At 46.3% G+C, this 25,855-nt stretch overlaps 1 protein-coding gene across 1 annotated transcript; it reads right to left on the bottom strand.

The window, feature by feature from the left end:
* Positions 1-946: 946 nt before the first annotated feature.
* srms (src-related kinase lacking C-terminal regulatory tyrosine and N-terminal myristylation sites) lies at positions 947-25,072 on the bottom strand. The gene is made up of 8 exons (XM_030733153.1): positions 24,371-25,072; positions 19,926-20,047; positions 12,604-12,770; positions 9,136-9,283; positions 6,859-7,017; positions 4,106-4,287; positions 2,792-2,948; positions 947-2,495 (listed from the first exon to the last, which is right to left on the bottom strand). The coding sequence occupies exons 1-8, from the start codon at positions 24,748-24,750 to the stop codon at positions 2,296-2,298; spliced, it is 1,515 nt and encodes a 504-aa protein (XP_030589013.1). The 5' UTR covers positions 24,751-25,072; the 3' UTR covers positions 947-2,295.
* Positions 25,073-25,855: the final 783 nt, after the last annotated feature.

The raw sequence follows: 25,855 nt of genomic DNA on the forward strand, positions 1-25,855 counted from the left end.
TGGAGGCTGTAGGAGGGAAAAAAACAAAGGGGGGGGCGCTATGTAAATCTGCCAGCTGCATCATGAGGAAGAAGCACATGAAGAAGAGCCACTTTTGCTTTGGAGGTCACGTGACTTCTGGTACGGTCCAACCTATGAGGTTCCGGTATAGGGGTGCAGCCTGCGTGATATCAAAGTGTACGAAGGGACGCACTACAAAGGCTGTATGTACACAAAACACGGCGACAGCAGCAGACTTCAGGTTAACGGGCGCCTTTGCCACCAGGAAAATTCGCTAAATTTGTTGCTAGTCGCCAAGTTGGCAACACTGAGTGCTGCTGTTACCCACTTATAGCTAATTCAGGGGGCGGGGTCCACCCTGGACCAATCTACAGCAGGGCTTATGTAATCCTAGCTTAACCTTAGGCTAGTGTGCAGAGGCCTTTAGGCTGCAGCTCTCTGGACTGAGTACTTTCCAAACCGTCTCCAGGGCAGCCGGTCCTTCTGTTAGTGAGCCTATTTCTGATGGTCGGAGGTGAATCTATATTTCTTTAGTGTGAAAAGCCTCACGGCTGGAGTGGGGTGTGACGATGCAACACCCACTGCTGCTGCGTTAGTCTTTTGTGTGGCTGCGTGCTCTGAATATCTTCTCTCTGTGAAAGAGACGAACACACCTCAGAAAGTCATTACTGTACCTTAGAGGGCACGCTGCCAGGTGACGTCATCTATAGAGAAGTAGAGCTCCTGTCAGTCATGACAAACAGTATCAGGGTCAGAAGCACACAGTATTTAAAATACTTTATTGGTACTGCTGTCGGTACCTGGGGTCACAGGTCAAAACTCAGACGTGTGATTTGGTGATTATGGCTCCTGAACTTGGCTTTGTTGCTCGTGCATAAGAGACCACAGTTGCATTGTGCTCAAATTACATTGCACATTTCAACATTATGTTGCACAATTTTGTGGTTCAGAAATCCTCCCCCCCCCCCAAAGAGTGTTCTGAGTATGGCTGAGTCACCATCTGTGTTGATCAGTGTACTGCATTACAGTTCACATCCTGGAGTGACGTGTGTGTGTGTGTGTGTGTGTGTGTGTTGTAAACATAGGCACTCGAGCTGTAACTGGCCTTTAGACAGCATGAGTGTCATAAGGCCTGCACACATGGCCCTGCAGCCCACGGCTCAGTGGGAATATTGCTCTGGAGATGTTGCTGTGGAGCTTCAATATGCAACACGTTGCCAGAACCTTCATGAAGCCCCGTAACAGCAGGAAGACTCAGCAGAATACTTTACACCTGTGGGCTCATTAACAGTGCAGCCACGAAGCCAGAGAACACAAACTGATGGCTGAAAGCGGAGCTCCTTCTGTCCTGAGAGTAAAGCCAGCTGCTGGCGTGCTGAATCTGCAGCGTATAAAAGATCTGTCCACACCGGAAGACGTCTGCGCGTTGGCGTTACACGTGTGTAATCAGGAAGCAAAGAAGCAGTGGCGTGATGAATCAGAAGGGTATGCAAACGAGGAAGCTGAATACCTGCACCTGGAAGGAGCTTCCTTAGGTTTGTAATCACATGAATTAATTGCTGGGACAGGCGGCTGACGGCTCCTCCTCAGCCTCTCTTTGTGCTGATCTTTGTGGTCACTCAGAGGCTGCTGTTTGATTGGGCAGATTTCTTCTTCTATATTTGGATCTTTTTTCTTTAGTGTGCTCTGGTCCGTGTATTAAACCCGTTTTCATGCCACTGTGTGAACAGACTGACACACACACACACTCCTGGACTCGTTAGCCAACATTAACCAGAGGAAGGAGATTTGTATGTAACGAAGCCCATCTGACCAAACGGGAATTTGGGAGTTCATTGCTCATCAGTTTAAAATGCCCCAAAAACCCGGAGTGCGGTGTGAGGAGCAGAGGTCAGAGAGCTGTAGCACCGGACAGATTTTATTGCCTCTGGACCCGAGCCGCTAAAACAAAATGACCCAGTAGGCATTTACTGCTTATTGCACAAAATCTATTTTAGCCCGAAGGCTCTGCAGTCAAAACACACGCGATTCATTTAAAGTCCCGACACACACACAGACATGGCACTGAAGTGATGACGTCTCACTTATAAAACAGAGGGTAGAAAATGAAAAAGTGCTGCTTCTGTGGATGTGCCGACGGTTGGCGTTCACCTTGTTTCAGGTACGAGTGCATCTTCACTCCTTTCTCAGTCATTTTACTGCCACGCCCTCCATCTCATTATAGGAGGTACTTGGTACCATCTCCTTCACCCTGTGTCTTCCTTTAGTCTTCTAAGCACTTCTTCTGCCCATGTCCTACACCTCTATGGTCTTAAAATATATCTTGGCATATATTGAATCCAGCTGGCTGTGCAGAGCGTGGAACGAGGGTCTCTCGGAGGGCTCGGCGGCCCAGCAGTCCATCATAATGCGGTAAATATTTGGAGGACAGCGATTTGGACAGGCCAGCCTGAACCCGCCCTTCAGCAGATCCAACACTTCCTTGTTGCTTTTCCCTGGATGCACAGACACAGCAGGAACAGGAGAGAGGGTTAAAACAGAAACGAGGCATCATCTTAGAAATCTGGGAGTCATTGTTGACCAGGATATGTCCTTCAGTGCACATATTAAACAAATATGTAGGACTGCTTTTTTAAAACATCCTTTCTCAGAGTGATGCTGAAAAGCTAATTCATGCATTTATTACTTCTAGGCTGGACTATTGTAATTCATTATTATCAGGCTGTCCTAAAAGCTCCCTGCTCCATCAGTCTTTATGTGGCTGCGTGCTTTGAATAGCTTCAAAATGTACCTTCGTAAGGCATTTTGCCTCGTGACATCATCTCATACAGCAGCACCCCGAACGACCAGACGTCTGATTTGACGGAGAAGCGCTGCTGAAGGGCCGCCTCCGGCGCCGTCCAGCGTACGGGGATCTTTGTGTTCTTGCTGGCTGTGTACACGCTGTCCTGCACACACGGAGGACAACAAAGGGTTAAAACACCTTTTCCAGATTAACTCAAATCTATTCACCGGATCTGCTGCCAGATCTCCTCATTCCTTATTTCCTTTTCCTCACACTTTCACCCCCCACCCCACCTGAGATGGAGCGAGGGGGGGGGGGGGGTCGAGGCTGCAGGTTTTTACAAAGGGAGGCACCTCTGCTTCAGATCCAGTATTGCATATGTGTGAAGCCTGAGCATTAGCAGTAAAATTACAGTTTGAGAGCACTGAAAGGGTAGCTCAGGAGCTGCGAGCCTCTCTGCTTATGTTTAAGTCAAATTAATACAGAAAATCTCAAAGGCATCAGGACTTCTCCCTGCAGCCGGGTTTCATGCGTCACAGGTAAAGAGCATCTGCAAAGCCTCCAGACACAAATTTGCAGGTGAGGGGCCGGAGGAGACGCACGCTCCACATGAGCTCATTTACACGTTCAAGCAACAAAGATGTCCTCCAGGGCTTTTCCTCGTCTCCTCCGTCCTCCAGGAGCCTGCGGCAGAAGCTAAGATGGAGCTCAGGTGTCTCAAGTGTTTCAGCCTTCAAAGTATAAAAGGGGCGTGGCCACCAACAACTGTCCAAACTGTGGAGGGAGGAGGACTCTTCAGACAGGTCGTCCTCTTTTTCAGAAGATGCTCCAGGTCTGTAAGATGGTCAGACTGTGGCCTTCACTGCTTCTGTGTGTGGGATTAAAAAGCTCTGACCTCCTCCACGCCGTAAAAGCTAAAACATGCTCCACCTGAGAGCTGCAGACGGGCTGCAACTGAACTTTAACACGCAGCTGCTCTCAAACTTTCATTGAAATCACTCTAAAACGAGGCTCTGAAGGACGTCTCAGTTAAACTTCTGCTGCCTCGAGTCCTCACGTCTATGTGTCGGAGTGACTGAGCCAGGGATCAAACATCAGGAGAATATTTAGGACTGTGAGAAGAGCAGCACATCGAGGAAAACGGTCAGACGTGCAGACACACAATGGAAACAGCTGGAACCTTTTTCCATAAAAACATCAGGGTTCTCCTCCAAAATAAAAGCTGCGTCTGTTTTCCCCACAGGAAATATTACTGCCTCACGAGTATCTGAAGCACTGTGTCAAACATTTAAATCAAGGACCCGCTCTCCCCCTGCATACCTTAATGATGCGAGCCAGCCCAAAGTCGGCCACCTTACAGACGAGATCGTCTCCCACCAGGATGTTCCTGGCAGCCAGGTCTCTGTGGACGATGTTTCTGTCCTCCAGGTACGCCATGCCCTCTGCCACCTGACTGCCCATGTAGATGAGATGAGCCGAGGTCAGCACCTGGCCTTCAGCAGCTGAGAAGATACAGAGAGCCAATCAGAGAGCCAGATTTCTCTCCATTCACTGTTCATGTGACACAGATTTCTCTGTAATTAGATATTTGGTTCAGTTTGAGCCGGTTTGGTCTCCATTGTGTTTTGGGGCTTAAAGCGAGTCGCTGCCTTCTGACAGCATCATCAGCTGCTTCTTCTGCACACATGAAGCTTCTGCTGGGCTTTAACCCTCTAACAGAAGCGCCCGTTACCTGCCGCGAACAGCTGGTCCACACAGAGCGTATCACCACTGAGACGTCAGAGCAAACCTACTTTGAATTACCGTATTTATGTGACAGTTTGGCCCGTCGGTTTCTGAAAGCTGAGGAATTGTGCATCCAACATACTGGATATTACTGTAATTTTTGCTGGAAGTCTGCAAACGGCGGCACTTTTGAAGTACGTTCTGTCGCCAGCGACAGGTTCAGTGCTAAATGGCTAACTACGCTGCTAACACCTGCTGGAGTCACAGTTTGGAAACAGGCGCTATCGAGGGAGGACGTCATGTCAGGTCTGAACCGGTCTGAACCGGTGGCAGCACGAGGAGGGAGGCTGCAGGTCTCTGAAGAACAGAGGTCCACACAGAGCAGCAGAAATCCAGGACATCCTTTCTATGAAGAGTTCAGTGCCATCACACAGAGCTGAGCCTAAAAACTAAAACTAGGTGTGACAGAAATGTTTTAGTTAGCTAAAATAACAATTAGACTTCTAAAAAAAAATACATAAATGTTCTAGAGTAAAAATAGGACGTGTCCTTGGTTTGAGTCTGTAAGTTTGGCTTTCATCGATGTGTTTATGAGATGGGATGACCCGGTGACCTTCAGAGAGGTCTAAACTTCAGCTTCATGATTATTGCCAACCCTTCGGCTGAAGGGTTCGAGTCCGACCTGCGACCCTTTGCTGCGTGACCTCCCCCGCTCTCTCTGCGTGACCTCTCCTCTTCACTGCTAAACTGTCCAATAAAGGCAACAAATAATAATAAAAAACTCAAACTAAACATCTTCAAACAATAAAAACTGGAAGACTCGAAGCTCGTTTTCCTCCTGCTGAACAAACTGTTCACATCACAGGAAGAATGTATTCATCAGAGGCTTCAAATGTGGTTTATAATCAGGTCTGTCTGTGAGTCTGTCTGTGTGTGCGCGTCTGTGTGTGTGTTCACAACCATTAATGACTAATTTAGTTATCGATCAAATGGATTATAAAGCAGTCGTGTATCTGATTCCTTCATATGAACCACCTGCTGCTACTTTCTACACAGAGGTGTGAACAGGAAGCAGAATGACTCACCTGGATCAGGTGCTACCCTACATGTACCTCAGTGTTTGTCTTTAGAGTTCCAGCCTCCCATTCCCAGAAGCCAAGCTGTGGGTGTGTACCAGAGTGTTAACTGGTACACACCCAGTTAACAGTCTGCAGAGCATTTGGTTCTTCCTCCATGATCTGCAGGTGAAGTCTTCTTTACTCCGTTTGCTGTAATTTGCACACCGGAGGCTGAAGGTGACGGCACGATGCTGAGGACGAAGCACTGATTACACTCTCAGCACAATCATTGTGCAGCAGGAGGACTAAAAAGTGTCGCCTGCCACGAGCCCCCCCCCCCGCCCGCTGCTGTGATTAAAGCCTTTTGATAAACGCCTGAACGATGTTTGAACTGCCAGAGGACAGATTAGAATTCCTTCTGCTGTGGATTTAAGGGGCAGAGCTTTAACGTCACTCGGCCTAAATGCCGTTTCAGAAGGCTCTCCGAGAAAGTCCCAGACTCAGACTCACAGGAACAAACTGACTTCCTGTTTGAAACCTCTTTGCTTTTCAGAAAACACAAAAAAACTGAACCAAATGATTGAGCCATTATTTTGGGAGGTGACGTTATTGAAGCTGCAGCCCAGCGTCCTCGTAAACGGGGGAGTGGTGGCCTAGAGGAGAAGAAGAGGACTTATGACTGAAAGGATGCTGGTTTGAATCCTAGCATGGAAAATTGAGGTGGCCTGACTCCACTTGTTAGCACCACTGTGGGCCCCCGACAAAGGCCCGGGCACTTATTAGCTGCTGCATGTTGTGCCGTGGGCCAGCACGGTAGTTAGCACTGCTGCCTCACAGTTAGAATACCATCTGGAAGGCCTGGGTTCGATTCCACCTTGGCCCCTCCCTCTCTCTGTGTGGAGTTTGCATGTTCTCCCCATGTCTGCGTGGATTTCCTCCCACAGTCCAAAGACCTGCACTTACTGGGGTTAGGTTAGTTTGAAACTGCAAATTGCCCACAGGTGTGAATGTGAGTGTCTCTCTGAGATAATCAGAGACCTGTACAGGTGTACCCTGCCTTTCGACCTATGTCAGCTGGGATAGGCCCCCCCGACCCTGAACAGGATAAGAAGTGAATGGATGAATGTTGTGCTGTTCTGAACCTCCATAACCAGCTTAAATGCAGACACTGAATTTCACTTCATGTGACAATAATGTTGTTTTAAAGCACCTTCAGTCAGTGAGGAACTCACTGATTTACACCTTTGTGACCCTCTGATCTCAGGTGTGTGTGAGTGTGAGATCACTCACAGGCCAGGTAGGACTTCAGGCTTCCTTTGCTCATGAGCTCGGTGATGATGAAGACTGGCTCTCCTCTGGAGCACATGGCCAGCAGCTGGATCAGCTTCGGGTGATGGAGGCTCTTCAGCGCCTGCACCTCCTTCACAAACTCGTCCTCCTTTGTGTCCTCTGGAGGAAGACGGGGAGGAAGAGGACAGACAAACTCCTGAGAGTTTAATTCTTACTAGCCGTCCTTGTTCTGTCGGTTTACACTTTACTGACATTTTAGTTTGTAGTGGGAGATTTTAATTATTGTTTCTGCTGCAGTTATGCTGGAATTTCACAATTTAGGAGACAAAAAATTCATGTCATTATTTTATCTGCACATTTGAGCAGCTTTTCTTTTACCCTCACATTTTTAATCTCATCCACTTCCTTTTGTCTCTGTGTTAAACCAACAAACCATCATCATCTGGAGCTGAAATATGAAGCTGCAGTTCCTCTGCCGTCCAGCAGAGGCGCCACAGTGAGTCAGTCCCCATAGACTCCCATGTTAAACATGTTTACAGCCTGATACAGAAGCTGCTTTGGTCTCTGTGGATAATTTCCCCCTTCATAACATCCTGCCCTGTATGGGGGAGGATGTTTCTATAACTCACCTGTTTGCATTATTAGGGGCGTGGCCTCTCTGACAGGTGGACGCCATCAGCTGTAGCTGCTAGCTGCCTGCTAGGCTTCCCCTCAGCTAACTGGAGTCCCTGAACTGGACCGTGTTTGTGCTGTTGGAGCTTTTTAATGCAATTATCTGACCAATAATATGGCTGCTGTGGCTTCATTGGACTAACAGACCATCCAAGAAGGCGGAGCTCCAGCTTGCTGAGTGAGATTCTGGGATTTGATTGGCTGTTACTGATCAGCAGGCATCTGTGGATGCAGTCTCTGAATGAATGTGGAGGTTTTCCCTCCTGCTGCTCCATCTCATCATGTTGGTCCATATTTAGCTTCAACCTCTAAAACCTCTGAATCAACAGTTTTGCACAGTTGGCCAATCACATGCCTGCTCATCCACACTGTGTTTATTCTGCGTAAACAGGCAGTGTGCAGCAACACGAGCACTGATGTTCAGTCTGTCAGATATTTCCTCCTGCAGTCCCTGACACATTTACAGCTTGTATGAACATTTCAAACAAAACATGCAAAGATCAGATAATCTCACTAACAAATCAGCAGTTTCTCACTGAGATTGGAGCATCAGCTCAGGAAGTCAAACTGCTAACGAGGAGCCTTAAAGTGAAGGTCAGAGTTTATCTGCAGTGTCACAGCACAGTCACAGACAGGCTGATTATCTGAGGTTTCACTGCCACCTCCAGTTTAACCTTCATCACGCAGACGTATTTTGTTTCCTGGAAATGATGCTTTTCAAAAGGTACCAGACTCCATTCACAAAAACAGGACTTTCCACGTCACAGAAAACTGCTGCTCCAAACAAACCGACCTACCAATCCAGGCGGCAGGTGACGAGGTCAGATTCCTGTTTTTGTTAATGGACTCTGGCAACTTGTCTGACTGCAGGTGATGCAGCATCCGCTCAAACCCACACAGAGTCTGCTCGGGGGCGTGGCCTGCTCTCACCTCCTGCAGGTAACTCGCTGACTGCAGATCAGAGCCTCAGACATGCTTCAAGACACAGTAGGGAAAATGGTTTTACCAAGCCTGCTTTTGAATAAATGTGACCTATTGACCTCTCACCTGTCTGAAGAAAAACAGATCTGCAGCATGTGTCGACATGCAGCCCAGAATGACTGAGATCGGAGTTTTGGTTCGTGTCACTCATCTCTAACACTGAAACATCTTTAAAAAGCAGCGAGTGAAACAATCACATTTAAAGCTGCTACGGTGGCCCCGAGAGGTCAAACACACTGCAACTCAAGAAACGCTGCAAAAGAGCACAAAGCACAACAAAGTGTTTGTGGGGAGACGTTAACGTGACAGAAAGCAAAGCGTGAAGGTTTGAAAGCCACGGAGGAGAAAACGATGCAGGTTTAACTGCATATAAAGCTGCAGATTCAGGTTCGCTGTGTCGCCTCCCCATAAACACTTTTGCTGTTTTATTCACCTTTTTTCTTCATGGACACTGCAGCTGCTCGTCCTCGTGGACACAGGCAGCGACACCGAGCCTGTCAGTGCTTTCTTTACTCAACACGACCCGAGCAGTTTGTACCGACTCATGTCCATGAACACGAGCCAGCGGATTAAACAAGATAAACCTTCAGTGTGAGTGACGCTCTTTAAGCAGGTGCGTCTTACCTTGTTTGAGTGTCTTTATGGCCACCTTCCTTTTCTCTGTGGTCCAGAAAGCCTCCCACACCTCCCCAAAGTGACCTTCTCCCAGTTTCTTTAGGAGCCTGAACTCCTCTCGGGGCCTCTCCCACGGCTCCATGTCAAACAGCTCCCTCTGCACAGAAACAACAGGGTGAGTCCACACAGCGGTCACTGCAGAACACAGGCTCAAACCTCACAGTGGAAACTGCAGGAGCTGAAGAACGAGCCTGAAACTGTTTAATCAGAGCACGCCTTCACTGAATCATATTATCATCCGATAATCAACAATCATTAAATCCTCTAAAAAGACCTGAAGTCCACGTTCATCTGTAAGAGGACCACAGAGGGAATAAAACCGTGACAGGGAAGCTCGTCATGTCCATCATTCTCACAGAGCCCAAACCTGCAGCACGGCCACGACATCGAGAACATCCTCACACTAACAGGTTTGTTTTCAGGGTGAGGCGCAGTCGACTTTGAGATGATGCATCAGTGAGGATTTAATAAACGGCACAAAGACTCCGGAAAATTTTTACTTTTATTGAGCTTCAAAGAAACAAATCAGCACCTCAGTGAGATGATTCAGAAGAAATTCAGTAAATAAAATCACAACAAATCATCTGGAATTACACGTGCTCATCAGCTCAGAATATTAAAAGTGATTTGTGGATAAAAAACTGGACTGAAGGTCAGTTTCAGGTCGTTCAGCTGCTTTTCTGAAAATCGGTGCAGATGTTTCAGTGGGTTCTCATGGACTCAAAGGCTGCATTTATAAAAATGATTTAATCAAGAATCATCTCCTTCATAACTAAATCAAACCAGTTCAGGGTTTATAAAGGGGAGAATAAATCTGCCTCAGGTGAAGAACAGTCCTCAGATCACACTTTAATCAATCACTGAAGGAAAATTTACTGATTGTTTTTATGTATTTGTGTTGATTTATCATGTGTAGAATATGCAAGGATGGGCTGAACATCTCAGCACGTCTCATTTAGTAAAAGGAGATTTAACATTCGACTTTCTTTAAAGCAGCAACTTTAAATGGCAGGAAGCAGCTGGAGCTCATCAGAAACCATCAGTTATGAATGCTTCAGGTTCATACTCGTCATGTTGTACAGTTCAAATACAAACTCTGATATCGTCAAAGTCCCTGACTGGAACCTTATTGAAATATTAACACATCACATTAACACATACTTCGAGTACCTCCTGAATCCCACTGACACGCCTTCTGTAGTGGAAGCAGAGTCTGGGGACGAGGGGGATAACTCGCCCATCACTGGGGGTGAGGTCACTGAGGTGGTTAAACAACTCCTTGGTGGCAGGGCCCCTGGGGTGGACGAGATTCGCCCTGAGTTCCTGAAGACTCTGGATGTTGTAGGGCTGTCTTGGTTGACACGCCTCTGCAACATCGCGTGGAGATCTGGGGCAGTGCCATTGGATTGGCAGACCAGGGTGGTGGTCCCCATCTTTAAGAAGGGAGACCGGAGGGTGTGCTCCAACTATTGGGGGATCACACTCCTCAGCCTCCCTGGTGAGGTCTATGCCAGGGTGCTGGAAAGGAGGCTCCACCCGTTAGTCGAACCTCGGATTCATGAGGAACAATGTGGTTTTCATCCTGGTTGCAGAACGCTGGACCAGCTCTTTATCCTCTCAAGGATATTCGAGTGTGTGGGAGTTTGCCCAGTCTGAATGATTTTTACTGCACATTTACACAACCAGACTCTTTTTATTATGTTTGGGGGGGGGGTTACGCAGACAAACAGCACTCATACTGAAATGTTTTTGTGGACCACGTTTATTGTGCAGGAGGGAAAGTGGATTAATAAGCTGCACAGAGGAGTGGGAGTGGGCTCTACTTAAAGCTGCACTCAGCATTATTTTTAGATTTGACACCTATGTCTTCATATCTAAAAACAACCTGAAAGAAACCAGGAAACAGACATTTTCTGCTGTCCACTGATGTTCAGTAATTACTGCCATTATTATTGGTTCCACCTTAATGACCTTCAGCATCACTCTTCACATGTGGAGTTCCAGATGTTTCCGAGGATGAAGGTTTAGCCGTGCTCCTTGTTTAGGATATCTGGGTCTCATACTGTGTGTTTTATGGTTTCTCTGTGTGTCTGTGTGTGTGCGTGTGTCTTCAGCTGAGAAGCAGACTGAGAACTTCATTATTAATGAGTCTGTTTTTCTTACAGCCAGAATTTCACTTTAAAATACCAACAAAAGTCCTTCAAACCTCCTGTGAGGACAGTTTGTGTGTTTTTAGCTGGTTTGTTTGCCACAGCGAGAGCGCGGCTACAGTGAGACGCTAAAAGGAAGGCTGAAGTGCTGCATCCTCGCTCCCTACCTGCAGGGGGACGTCCACTGCACTTACGCCACTGCATCCGTCTCAAGGCGTTCATGTTTTCAGACATTTGAACTATGAAATGAAAGTGGCGTCAGAAGCAGCTGAAGCAGAGATAAAGCTCACAGCTGAGACTCAATCAGAGCAACACCTGATCTCATCATCGTGTGCACAAGTTTCTTCCTTTGGTGTGTGCAGAGTCCCCATACACACTCCGTCTGTGTGTGTGTGTGCGCGCGCACACATGTTGTGATGCGTTTGTGTTTCTGCCTCAGTGTCCATGGCCTCGGTAAAGAGAGAAGAGGGAGGAGTCACTGATTGGCCTTTGGTGGAGAAAATGCTGCTGATGGATGTTTTAGATCTGAGCAGAAAGAGCTGCAGACAAACGTCCCCGACTGTGGGGTGAAGCTGCGTCGGTGAGGGCGCTGCCCTCCATCACCTCCCGCTGGACTGAAGAGCCGGGAATAAAGACCACAGCTCGCTTCAGGTTTCATATAAGCTGCAGCTCAGAGATGACATAATTATGCCACTGCGTGCTTTTATTCTGAAACGCTTCCAAATATTTTACCCTAGAAACGTGTTGAGCTGCTCCTTCCAGAGGTCTGTTTGCGGTGATACTGACATGCACAGACATGCAGCATGCTCTCCAGAACAGGAAGCAGGAAGACCTTTGATGCAAAGGTTTCCTGCAGGTGATCAGGTGACCCTGAACCCTCCCTTAGTTTTTTTTTTCCATTCACCTCTTTTTACTCTGTTTATTCTTCACTCTGCATTTAATCATTAGTTATTAATAATCTCTGGGTCTCAGCTCTTCCTGGAGGTTTCTTCCTGTTTAAAGGGAGTTTTTCCCTTCCCTTCATTTAGACTGTTGGGTTTTCTCTGTATTATTGTAGGGTCTTTACCTATGATACAAAGCACCTTGAGGCGACTGTTTGTTGTTATTTGGCGCTGTATAAATTAAAATTGATCTGAACAAAAAGGTAAAAAGTAAATTTAAGAGTAAAACTAAATTCTTGTGGAAATTGTTAATTTTCATCTAATTGTTCTAATTAAAATTCCATCATCTTCCTGAGTCCTCGCAGTGACAGAAGTGGGAGTCCTACCTTCTGGGAGCACGGCTCCTCCAGCAGCACCCCGAGGCTGCGAGGGTTCCTCTGGTAGTAGGAGATGAGCTCTCCCAGCGTGCCGAAGGAGAGCTTATCTGAGACGAAATACGCGCCGATGGAGGAGCGCTGGATCCGGAAGTGGAACACTTTCCCCTCGCTCCGAGCTGTAGGAGACAGAGAGGAGTTACTGTGGGTGGAAGTGTTTATAAGTAAAAACGATCCTGCGTGTCGAGGCTCTCTGACAGTCGGAGAAACACAATCATATGACAGGAAGACGATGCTCAAAACAGACCAAACTTCATCTAGGAGAGCGTCTGAGATGATTCATCCAGAGCAGCAGGTCGGTCATTAACCTGCTGCTGTGTGGTGTGGATTACAGAAGTCCTGACCCTCAGCTTCACTTCCACGGTAAGCCCGTGGGCTGCAGCTACACTGCGAGGCTTTAAACTCTGAGCTTAAAGACGTGCTGCATGAACAGAGCTGATAGAGGCTGAGAGCGATGGCTGAAGGTTTGAGCTGTGTGCTGCGCATCGTAGCAAAGGTGGTAGGTGGATCTAATCTAATCTCATTTACACTTTCTTCATCTAAACTCTTTCTAATATTCACACTGCGATGAGCGCATCAGGAGCAACTCAGGGTTCAGTATCTTGCCCAAGGATACTGTGGCACGCAGACTGGAGCAGCCAGGGATCGAACCACCAACCTTTGGATTAGTAGGTGACCCACTTTATCTCCTGAGCCACAGCCACCCCGATAAGATGAAGAGTGACGTGTGTTCATTTAGTGTATTCATGTGTGAGTTAGCGTGCTGACCAATGTTCATGAAGCCGTTAACGACGCTGTGACGTTGTGCAGCAGCAGCGTGACCTGCAGGGAGAACGATGTTTAAAGCTCATTAAAATCACCTTTACATCAGGTGAGCTCATACATGCAGTCTCTGAGCAGTCACATCTGAAATTTAAGTTGTTGACAAACAGGACTCCTTCAGCTTAACAACAACAACAACAGCTTACTGTCTCACAGTGTTACCGTCAGCAGATTTACACATAAACCAGCCTGACAGGGAGCACAATTACAGACCTTTAAAGAGAAACAAAATTCAGGAAAATGTTTTAACACATTTACCATCATTTGTTCAACTTTGTGCTTTCTCCTAATAAAATATATATTTTATTAACTAAATATAAATGATGTCAGAGGCTTTTAATGTTCACTGAAAACAGTCTCTCTGGATGGAAGCTTAAAAAAATATTGTTTGGATTCAAAGGTCAGAATAATTTAAAATATGCTAATCAAATTTGAACGATGCTTTGAAATTGTTAGAAACACTCTGGATTTAAGTCATTTTAAGCATTTGTTCAAATGCTCTCAGATACTGGCTGAGTATGCACACACACACACACACACACACACACAGTGGAAGCACAGATGCAGCTATGCTGCAGAGTTACATGTAATGAGATTACATTCAGGAACATGTGCATGTTTTCATGGGTGAGAGAAGAAAATGCCGGCATTAAATCAGACGGATGAGTGTGCAGGTTCACTGTGCCACACTGCTTAGTGCAGAGCCCTGATGATGCATATTTCAGCAGGACTAGCACAGGGAAAATTGAGCATCTAACTGCAGCATCTTTCCCCTGGGACTGAAAGGACCTTGAAGGAGGGGGGTGGGAATAGGTAAAGGATGGAGAGGAAAAGCTGCAGATGCAGGAGGTACAGAGAACAAAGGGCAGAGTATGTGCTAGAGGATGCAATAACAGAGACTTCAAGGCCACAAATCCCACAAGTGCTCAGCACCAAATCCTCATCAGAGAGCCGGCTCATTGAGTCCAAGAACAGGCTTCTGAATGTAGGTTACTACAGCTGGAGAGCTGAATGCACTCACACCGAGCTGGAGCCTCAAATTATCCACAGCGAGCTCATTCACTTCAAAAAGAATCAATTAGCTGCTAAAGCAGAACTGCTCTCTTCATTTCCTCCATCAGAGCTCTGCATGATTCACAATAAGTCTTTATGTGAAAAACTGTCCCACCATTTGGACTCAGTAAGCGCTGAACACACTGGATGAAATTCACTAAACAGTTTCTTAAACAGTGAAAACATGGGTACATTTCCACTGGCTCCCCCATCACCCCCACCCCACTCATCAGTTAGTTCACTCATGTTGGCACATCCAGTGTTTTCCACAGAGGACTGGACTGGCAGTCAGGCTTTTCTTATTGAGCAGCACAAACCTTAAACCCACAGAGCGGAGGAAAAGCATCTCTGAACTCAAATCTAGAAATCAGCGGTTACTGCACAATCATACAAGTGTTCATAATCTGAATTAATGTCTCTTTTTACTTTCTAAGTGTACTTCTGTGTCTGAGTTTGTAAAAATATGTTAATAATATGTTTGTTTAATATGACTGTCTTTGGCTTCAGATAAATGTACCTGAGTATCATCTGCATAGAAATTAGGGCTGGGCGATATATCGAGTTTTTTAAAAATATCGATATATTTTCATACGCGACATAAGATGATACAATATCGTTTATTTGGATTTAGTCTATGTCGCATTACAATCATACTTGTAGCTCCACCAGTTCACCTTTCTCTTCTCCCAGTTTGCCTCTGCACAGCTTCACACTGCCCCCCCCTTTCACCCATTAATCATGCAGGAAGCGACCGCATGCCAGTGTTCCCAACTTAGTGACCTTGTTGCTAGATTTAGCAGCTTTTCAGACCCCGCTGGTGACTTTTTTCCCCCAAAAGCAACTAGCGACAAATTTAGCGATTTTTTTCCGGTGAGGTCGGAGAGTTGCCGTGTTCTGTGTACATACAGCCTTCATACTGCATCCGTTCGTACACTTGGGCATCGCCTGGACCCACAAGAGTCCCTGGCTGCAGGTAAGAGCGCCGCCATGCGCAGCAGAAGTTGGTTTGTACCGTAAGTCACGTGACCTTAATAGCGGAAGTGGGTCTTTAACGGGTGCTTGCAGACGCTGCATTGAGCATGTGGGCCCGTTGTTGTGATACGTCAGCGCATACGTCCATAGATTTTCTGAGATGCTAAAATCCTTTTTTTATTCAGTCTGTCACAGTACTGGATGTACAGGAGTACACACAGGAGGAAGTACTTTCCAGTGAAGTAGACTTCAGCAGACTGGCTTTGTAAAGAGTCAGTCAGCCTTTTGCTGTTTTTGCACTATTTACATTTTAATAGCACAGCTGTGAGTTTTTTCATAGAGGAAAAAAGCATTAATTTATTTGAGGAGCATTATTATTTAAATATGCCAATAGTTGATTTCTCATGTACATCTACACCTGAATGTTAATAAAAATGTCTGTGTGACATCTGGGACACGTAGCTTTGACTCTGCAGGGTCTTTTTGTTTGAAAAAATATCAAGATATATATCGTATATCGCCATTCAGCTAAAAAATATCGAGATATTACTTTTGGTCCATATCGCCCAGCCCTAATAGAAATGTATGCAATGAAATGCATTTCTAATGACTATACTACTTAAAGGAAGCATGCGTAATGAGAAAAGAACAATGACTATGACAGGTGAGAATATTCAGATGAAAACCTTTCATTAAGACGGTCGAAAAGCAAACAGGAATGTCACAACCCTGACGTTCACATACAGACACAAAGAGTCACAGTGCTGTCAGACCGGTCAGACCTGCTCTGTTAACCCCTCACAGTCACAGCAGAGGCCAAAGTAATACATCCATCTGATCACACCATGCTTCTGGGATTTTTTTAGAGCCAAGCAGTAAATAATAGCAGAAACCTTTGCGTCCTATATGAAATTCCATTTGTGTCAAAAATACAAAGACAGCATCACACACACACACACACACACACACACACACACTGATTGAAACATGCTGTAGAACACAGGAATAACATCACCAAAAATTAAAGCACATCTATGGACAGTAGAGCCCAACAGATTACACGGGTCAACAACGATTTTGCTACCTGGAGAAAAATACCTGATATCAGGCATTTCAGGTGTGCTGATTCTAAATCTATACTCAGAATTTCTCTAGTACGTCAGGTTCTTGAGTTATGCACGTCAATGTTTAGCTCATGTATTGCTGTACTGGTGCTTCTCACACAAATGTAGAGTGTGCTAAGATTTTCTAATTGTGAAATTGAACAGAATTTAGCAATAATTTGGGTGATTTTGAGGTGCTGAATTCAAATATGGTCATTAAAATTCAATCAGCTAAAGTTCAACTGCCAATACTGAGGGTCAACAATGCCAGAAATTTGTAGTTTCTTATAGTGACTGTTTTGATCTGTCAGTAGATAAAAACAAAGTTTTAGTGCTACATCCAGTGATGAATCGTGTTTCTGGGGAGGTCCAAAGTGATGCCACACTTAAAGCTGGATCTTTGATGGACCCCAAGTCCATGAGCTTATTAGAGACAAAGACTTTCCATCTAAGCGCAGACCCTTGAACCAAGAACACGGGAATCAATTGTTCAGGTGGGACAGAATTTCTTGGACAACCACAAACTATGAAGAACTAGTTGATGACATGCTCATATCATTCAAACATGGGTTGCAGAAAGTAAATGAAGATTCACTTCCTTCACTCTCATCTTGACTTCTTTCCACCGAATTTGGGTGATGTGAGCGATGAGCATGGAGAAAGGTTCCATCAAGATATCTCTGAGATGGAGATCAGGTACCAGGGGCGCCACTAGTGCAACAAATCAGACCTGGGCCGGGGGCGGGCCAAATGACTGGGCCCTTTATAACAAAATAATAAAGCTCATCATAATATCATTATGATAATGACAATAAATTCTTCTAAGTCTAATTCAAAAAAAGATTTGTGAATACGAGCAGTTTGCAAAGGTCCGTCCTGATGCTAGTAAGACATATTCACCATGTTTTATTTGACCTGCCCCAGGAATACAGATGGAAATGAGTAGTTTTGCTATAATCTGCATGTTTGCGTCGGTTTTGGTATACCAATGTTCAGCAGTTGTCCTTGTTAAATAAATGAATAAAGAAAGGGTGTGACAATCACTAAGGATTGTTTGCTCCTTTTTTGGCACTCAGGACTCTCAAAGTTGTGTCATGCTATGTTGTTGACCTGCGATGATTCTGCCCATATTTACAATATTTTTTAACTGTGCATCATCTGAATAGCAAGGGGAAAGAATGCTGTGCCTTCTGATAATGCTGCCTAAGGGAAGCATGTATAGTGTAAATGGAACTGGTCCCAGCACAGAACCCTGTGGAACTCCATAGCTAATTCATGTGGGGAAGGCTCCTTGTTTACATGAATTCATTGGAATCTATCAGATCAATATGATTCAACGACTGCAGCGGCTTCCTTTAATACCAGGCTGGCATTAAGAGCTGACTGAGCCTATCAAACTCTGGAGCCTTTATATCAGGTCTTTCATCAACATCAGATCAACATCTGTTGTCATTTCCTGTTTAAAAACAGTATTTTGGTAACAACATGAATGAGTTTATATGTGCTGATAATGCAGTTATGAATGTGGGTGAGTTCTTTGGGTTTCACACAGTGATAAATGTGAATAAATCCAAAATAAATGGACCTGCTGTAGAAGTCCTGCAGCAGGTGGTTAAATATGAGCCATGCCCCATTTTTAATCTTTTAACATTTTTAAACACTTCTGAATCACCAAATGTTGTAAAACAAGTTAAACTGAGACCTTCTCGCCTCTCTGGGGACCTCTAACAGCCTGTGGACCCATTTCTACTTGAAGGACTTGGGATGAACTTTCCATAAAATCTGAAGAATGTGACTTTTTCTCCCAGCATCAACAGCAAGCAATGCTAGCTAACGTTCGCTTAGACATGAGAGCAGTAATCAGTAACGTCGCCAAACAAGCAGCTCTGTCAGAGACCCTCCCTGCTTCCTGCTTCCTGCTTCAGACCTGAAACCAGGGACTGAAACCATAAACTCATCAGGAAAGTTTAGTGAGCTCAGAGATCAGCTGATCAGGAGGCTCGTTTGCTTACAGCAGAGATCCTCAAGTCCAGGCCTCAAGGTCCGTGTCCTGCAGGTTTTAGATGTGTCTCTGCTTCAACACACCTGAGTCAAATATAGAAGTCATTAGCAGGACTCTGGAGAACTTGACTGCATACTGAGGAGGTGATTCAGCCATTTGATTCAGGTGTGTTGGATCAGGGACACATCTAAAAGCTGCAGGACACCGGACCACGAGGCCTGGAGTTGAGGATCTCTGGCTTACAGACTTCAATCAAAATCAAAGCAGAGGAGTCGCCCCCTGCTGGATGCTAAAGAGAATGCAGGTTTAGCATTAGTTTCTCTTCAGTCCCGGAGCGTATGCCCATAAGTGAGCCACTGATGGGACTTCTGAGGGTTTCCACAGAGGCAACGTTAGAGAGCGTGCTGAGGTTAGCCAGCCAGCTGATGTACTGGGCATGAAGCAGCAGGTAAGCTAACATCAGCCAGAGTAAGTGTGGTTTATCGAGCCGAGCCTCAGCTGCTTTTTTTCACTAAACTTCACATTCAAACTGTATTTAAACGACTCAGTAAAACAAAGAAACAAACAGAGAATAAAGGCAATGACAGGAAGTTCAATGAAGAGGAAAAACGGGAAGAAGGGAGGTGTGGATGCAGGAGCGAGGATTCTGGTCCCGCTGCCAGCTGAGCGTTGGAGGGAGGCGACTGTGTCTGCAGCACTTTCCTATGAAGGAAGAAGAAACAGGAAGTGCAGTGGAGGAAGGAGCTGTAAAATTAGCTGTACAGAGAAACATGCACCTTAGAGTAAGATGGTTTGTTCTGTGGTCTTTAAATAATGGTGTGGCTCTTCTATTGGAAGGAGGACTCGTTTTTAACTGAGACCCCGTCTCAGAGCAGGTTTCTGAGACTGTGGGCTGAGCTGCCTCTGAGGAGCCCATGTGTTGCTTCAGGGAGGAGGTGGGCAGCAGGTGGAAGCAGCTAGGACAGAGCTGCACTCCCAGGACCTAGCATGGAAACACTCCCCACTAACACCAGGCCTCTCCTGGTGGGTGGGAACTTTGGAAATCTCAAACTCGACATGCAGCTGATTGCCTGTTCTTTAAGTAACCCCCCCTTCTGTCCAGAGCCGGGCTGATAGCCCTGACCGTGGTGTCCTTGGGCCTTGGGCTGTAGGCCGGGATCACATTCCTGCCCATAAGTTTCCTTAGAAAAATAAAGTGTTGCATACTTGTGGTTTTCTCCTGGGACTTATTTACTTTTTATACCTCAGGCAGTTTGTCTTTAACAAAAGCAGCAAGGGTCAGAGGTCACCGAGAAGCACAGAGATGGATGGATCTCACTCACCAGAGATGGTGTACTCGTCACTGTGACTCTCACTGATGCGAACCAGGAAGGAGCCATCATTGTTTTGGGAGGTGAGCAGCAGCTTCTCAGCTTTCACACGGTTTATGTTCCCATAGTACCACCTGCACAGACGGGATGGAGAGGGCAGGATAACGGGATGAGAGGGAGTGGGTGGATGGAAAGAAAGAATAAAAGGAGCCGTCAAAGAGGCGGACATACAGGAGGAACAATTTCAGGCACATTTCAGGATGAGACTGAGGGAAAGAATGAGGTCCAGGCAGTTTGACCAGAGCAGCTGCAGCTCTGCATGCTGATTATGCTGAAGCAAACGTAAAGCAGAGCATTACAGAGGCCCGCCTAACCGGACTGTATTTACTTTAAGTTATCAGAGGGTGGGTCTGAGAGGCACAGTGCTCAGGTTTCACTGAAACCAGTGAGCAAAGAGATTTAAGGTTACAGGCTCTGATGCAGGCTCCCACAGAAACAAAGATCATCCAACCAGCAGAAGGTTTCTGAACAAGAGACTATGATGTATTACAGGAGGAAAATATATCAGAGATGATTAATGACTAATTATTAGTTTTTGTCATGTATCCAGGCAAAAATGTCACATACTTCCTGTCTTTGGTTTCTTCCTTGGTGGTTTCAAAGGGCTCAGATATAGGTTTTTGCTGCAGTTTACTGAAAAACATTTCATCTTCTGAGGTGGAAATATGAGCCTGCAGTTCCTCTGCCATTCAGCAGAGGCGCCACAGCGAGTCAGTCCCCATAGACTCCCATGTTAAAGCATTCCAGCAGAAATAAACATGTTTACAGCTGATACAGAAACTGCTTTGGTTAATTTCCCCCTTCATAGCAGCTGTGGGGGGGGGGTATCTCTAGAACTCACCTGTTTTATAAAGTTTGTATTATTAGGGGGCGTGGCCTCTCTGACTGACAGGTGGATAGTGACACAGGCCGCTGTAGCTGCTAGCTGTCTGCAAGGCAGTGGCGGCTCCAGAAATATTTTTCTGCAGGTGCTAAGGGGGGGGGGGGGGGGGGGGGGGGGGCTATGAAGGATCATTTGTTCTTTCAGGTCTCAACACTCACAGACACTAACTATTTTTTTGGGGGTGCTACAGGGGTGCTATGACTTTTCCAGGGGGAGCTATAGCACCCCCCAGCGCCCCCCTGGCGCTGCCACTGCTGCCAGGCTTCACCTCAGCTAACTGGAGTCCCTGAACTGGACCTCTGCACATGTTTGTGCTGTTGGAGCCTTTTTAATGTAATTATCTGACCAATAATATGGCTGCTATGGCTTCATTGGACTAACAGACCGTCCAAGAAGGCGGAGCTTCAGTTTACTGAGTGAGATTCTGGGATTTTGATTGGATGTTACTGATCAGCCTCCAGTTTTACAATGTTTTTTTTTTTTTAACCTGAAAGAGTTACTTAAAACATACAAATAAATAAACAAAAATTAATGTACATCACTTTGTGTCAGCTGTGGTTGTTTTAAAGTGCTTTATAAATAACGATGGTACGGCATTAGCAGGTATCTCTCTGTGACTGATGCTCCAATACAGTCAATGCTAACCGGGCTAGCTAGCATTAGGTAAAAAAACTGCAGATATTACCACCAAATTCTCATCATATGCTTTGTCACTTATTTACAGTTTAATGGCAGTCGGATCTTCTCAGGTCACTTTTTGCTGGGTGTTAAAACAGTGAGAGTAACTCTCACACTTCCTGTCGAGCTTCTGGCAGACGGAGTTCCTCAGAGTCTCTCTGTGCCATTTAGAGTTGGATTAACTATTTGGGCACTGATCAAGCTTAAATATATCCCATTAAAGTTTTTAGTTTTTTTATCTACTCCATTTTCACAGGCTCAGTGTAACTGACTGATAAGTGGTTTCATGGCAGGTGTGACCTGTTTCCACATTGCTTCCAGCTAATTAAGGAGATAAAAGATTTTGCATCTGTTAGCTGTTCATGGGAAACCTCGATACACGGTCCAAAGTAGAAATGAAAGCTTTCATTAGGCCAAAAACAAACCTGACCTATCAGAGCAGGAAGTTTAGTCTTAAAGAGTCTTAAAGAAGACACCTGAGGAGGATGATCGCAGGATCCTTTCCATGGTGAAGAAAACCCTTCCCCACAGGAGGATCCCTGCTCAGGTCTAAAATTAGCTCAAGGTTCAAAATGCATTTGAACATGATTCAAATACAGATCACGACGTTCTGACAGATTACAACTATTTCAACCCTCATAAATAAAAGCTAAAGTTTTCATCCTCAGAAAACAACAAGAAATGACCGAGCCGGTCACCAGCCTGACTGAGCATGCTCCCAACTGACTGAAGACAATCCTGAGGGCATAAAGACCCACAAACAAGCAGCACCTGACCTGAGAAAGCATCAGTCAGTTTGTCCAATCAGGTTTGAGCATGTGAAAATGGAAGGCTGAGGGAATATAAAAGTCAGAAATAATCACTGAAACATTTTTGTTAAACTCCCTTTTTGTTTAAAGCTGAAAATCTGGATTGCTTCATTTAACTTCCCCGATGTTGTTGAACTCTGTCGGTCCAAATCCTCGTGACCCGCCTGCACCGCTTTCACCTGCAGACTTTGGATGAGGTTAACTGCCTGAAATGTGGCTCAGAGTGATGCTGCAGGAACAGCCGTAAAAACAGCACAAACCTGTCTTCATGTGAGCTTTGTTTTACTCTGAAATGCCTGTTATTCTGAGCACTTCCTGTTGTGTTGCTGTCAGACAAACACGCAGCAGTCTTCTGTGGTTTCAGCACTGTGTTGGGTCAGCAGCATTCACACTGACGGTGAAGTGGGGCGTACGGAGCGCGCTCAGCTGAAACACGACGACTCCCTGCAGGCTGTATGAATAATGGAGGACCTGCAGCTGCTGAGCACATGCAGGCCCGTTACCATCACACATCTGACTTTGTTTAATGCCACGAGGATGCTCTTCATCCTCCTGCTCACAGAGCTCCTCTGACTTCTGAGCTTTTAGAGATGTAATCGAGTTTAAACCATTTCCAGGTCACTCATTCAACCCCCCCCCCCCCCCCCCCCCCCCCCAAAACAAAAAAAACCCAAACAAACTCAGAGTTAAAAATGGACAGAAACTAAACAGCAGTGATATTTGGACATAATGATGTCTACGGTCAGGCTAATATGAACACATCAGCCCAGGGAAGATGGAGGATGCTCTCAGTAAAGCTTCATGTTTAGGTCCCTGATGAGCACGGAGCAAACTTCATCCCAGAGACCGTCTGATATGATCCGTCCACAGCACGAAGTCGTGTGGTTGGATTACTGGCTGTGACCCCAGCTTCACACTGACCTGCACATTTCTGGCATTTTACTCCAGTTTGTTTAGGATTTATTGGAGAAAAACTTAAACTGTCAGAAAGTTTCCAGTAAGGAGTCAAAATAAGTCAGCTGATATTACAGATCATCATTTGTTGTTAATCTCTGACAGAGATGGCACTGTTTTCATGGCACTAGCACCAAAGTGAGCCCAGCATTATTTCTGCCTGTAAAGTGAACTAAAACTGGGCCTCAGGGCTGTCAGGAAATTTCCACTTCACATACATCCATGTCCAAACATGACCTTTGGCTGTCTGGATATGAAATGACGCCACTTGATCCCGTTTAGGATTTGTGTTTCAATAAGAATCAAAGCAGTGAAATCCAGCAGCAGCTCACCGGGACGCGTTTGTTTCATGTGCAAATACAGCACACATGGAAAATCCACCTGGACTGCAGTTTTTCCACGTCCAGCCCTGAGAGCACCCTGAAAACAACACCTCCTGAAAGCTGATGGCAGGAAGAAAGGTTCAGGAGTCACGAGGCCTGCAGATGAACTGGATTCCAGTGTAACCAGTGTCATTGTGTTACACTGGAGGGTGCAGGCAATTTTTTTATGTTAGTAACATCTTCATGGTGACCTGTAACCCTGGTTCTGCTTTCCTTCATCTCAGGCAAAGTGAGAACATCAACCAAACCATGAAAACCTGAACAGCTGTGCTTCAAACCTGTCAAAGGAATTTACGGATGTTTTTTCTTGTTAAGTTTCAAATTTCAGTCTTTAAGTCTTAATTTGTCTAATTTGATTGAAGCTGTAGGAACACACAGACTGGCAGAGGTTTGGAGGAAGCCCAAAACAACTCATCACATTCCATCATTCCTCACATCAGCATCAGGAGGTCCAGTCTGTCAGCTTTTATTTTGGAGAATCTCATCTTTTCTGAAGCACACTGACTCAGATTAAATATCTGTACACTCATATGTGTGATGTTCATGATGCAGCTTGTGTCAGACTGGACCTTCTAATCGGAGCGCGGCAGCATGCTGGGATCAGCCTGATGCTGAATGTTCCCCGTCAGCAGCACAGGATCCGGTTAGAATAAAGGAAGCAGCCTGCGGGACGCAGAGCTCAGCACTCACTTGTGTTTGGCGAACTCGTCCTGCAGCAGAGCCACGTAGTTGGCCGGGACCAGCCCGGACTCCAGGGACCCGGTCAGTTTTTTGGCCAGCACGTAGTCCCCCCGCTTCTCGATCACCGACAGCTTGTCCCCCTCCTTCACCGTGAGCTCGTCGTCGCTCCGGGCCTCGAAGTCGAAGAGCGCCGCGTACAGCTGCGGGGGCCGCTTCTTGGGCGCGGGGACGCGGATGTCGCCGGACACGGTGGGGATCTCGGCGGCTCGCGCCATCGGGTTGGCGATGACATGGTTGTGTTCGGGGATGTTCGGGTAGCGTAAGTCGGGCCATATCCAGTTCCAGAGCCCGTCTAAACAGGGCATACAGGAGCGGCAGCAGCCCTCCATCCCGGGACATGAAGCTTTTATTCCAGCACCGATCGATGAGCTCCGCCGCAGCCTCTCAGTCCTCAACAAAAAGCCTTCTCCAGCTTGCGGGCACCAGCCGGTCGCTCCTCCGCCTCGCCTCTCTCCGTCTCAGTGGAAGCATAGTGCGCCGCCAGCAGCAGCGGCCAGATTAACCGGAGGAACCGGTTTGTTCTGTTCAGATCATGGATAAGAGCTCCGCGCCGGCAGAGTGCGCGCGGAGGCTGCGGGAATGCGGAAACCGGAATGGAGGCCATTCAAGTCGGATCGGTTCTCTGCAGGGACCCGGTGATGAGCCGGGAGCGGGAGCATGGCTCCGGAGGAAACGTTAATCCACGCTAATCTGCAGGGAAACGTTGCAGCTGCTCGTGCTCAGCAGGAGGTGGAGAAAGGTGGAGGGGAGGCGGCTGCACGGTGCGTAAAAAGTTCGGGTTTGGCGCTCGGCGCACCTCCCGCCGCTCATACACCTGCACGCTGATAGGGGGGAGGAGCCCAGCAGGTGTGAGTCAGAGAGGGCGGTGGTGCGGGAATAATAACGAGGGTGTGTGTGTGTGTGTGTGTGTGTGTGTGTGTGTGTGTGTTCGCGTCCCAGCAGCTTCTGTCATCAGAAGAAGCTGCTTGGAGAGGAAATGATGTCAAATCACCAGAAGAAAATTCATTTCCAACATCTGATTCATGTTTTCTGTCAGGAATTTAAAGTTCTGCTGGAGATCTGATGAATCAAAACTTCAAAATAAAACACAAACCGCCATCAAAAATCAGCATAAACGTGTTTTTTATTGGATCACAGTCCTGATACGACAACATAAGAGAAAAAGGTGTGCTGGTAACTCCCGGTGAAGTCAGACAAACTGAGGACACACCTGAGGACACACCCAGGACCAAACCTGCTGGCTGTTGCTTTATTGAAACAGTCCACTGTGACTCACTCCTTAAACCCTGCATTCAGCATTTACTCCAGTAAACATACACAGGAAAACATACTGAAAAGTTAAACTACTCACGGTACATTTTACTGTAGCATCACCAGCACTGCTGCTGAAGCGGGATTTACTTTAGTGCACTGGTACCAGCCTGAGGACCGGAG

Source organism: Archocentrus centrarchus, chromosome 7, assembly GCF_007364275.1.
Source record: "Archocentrus centrarchus isolate MPI-CPG fArcCen1 chromosome 7, fArcCen1, whole genome shotgun sequence".
NCBI classification, from domain to species: Eukaryota; Metazoa; Chordata; class Actinopteri; order Cichliformes; family Cichlidae; genus Archocentrus; species Archocentrus centrarchus.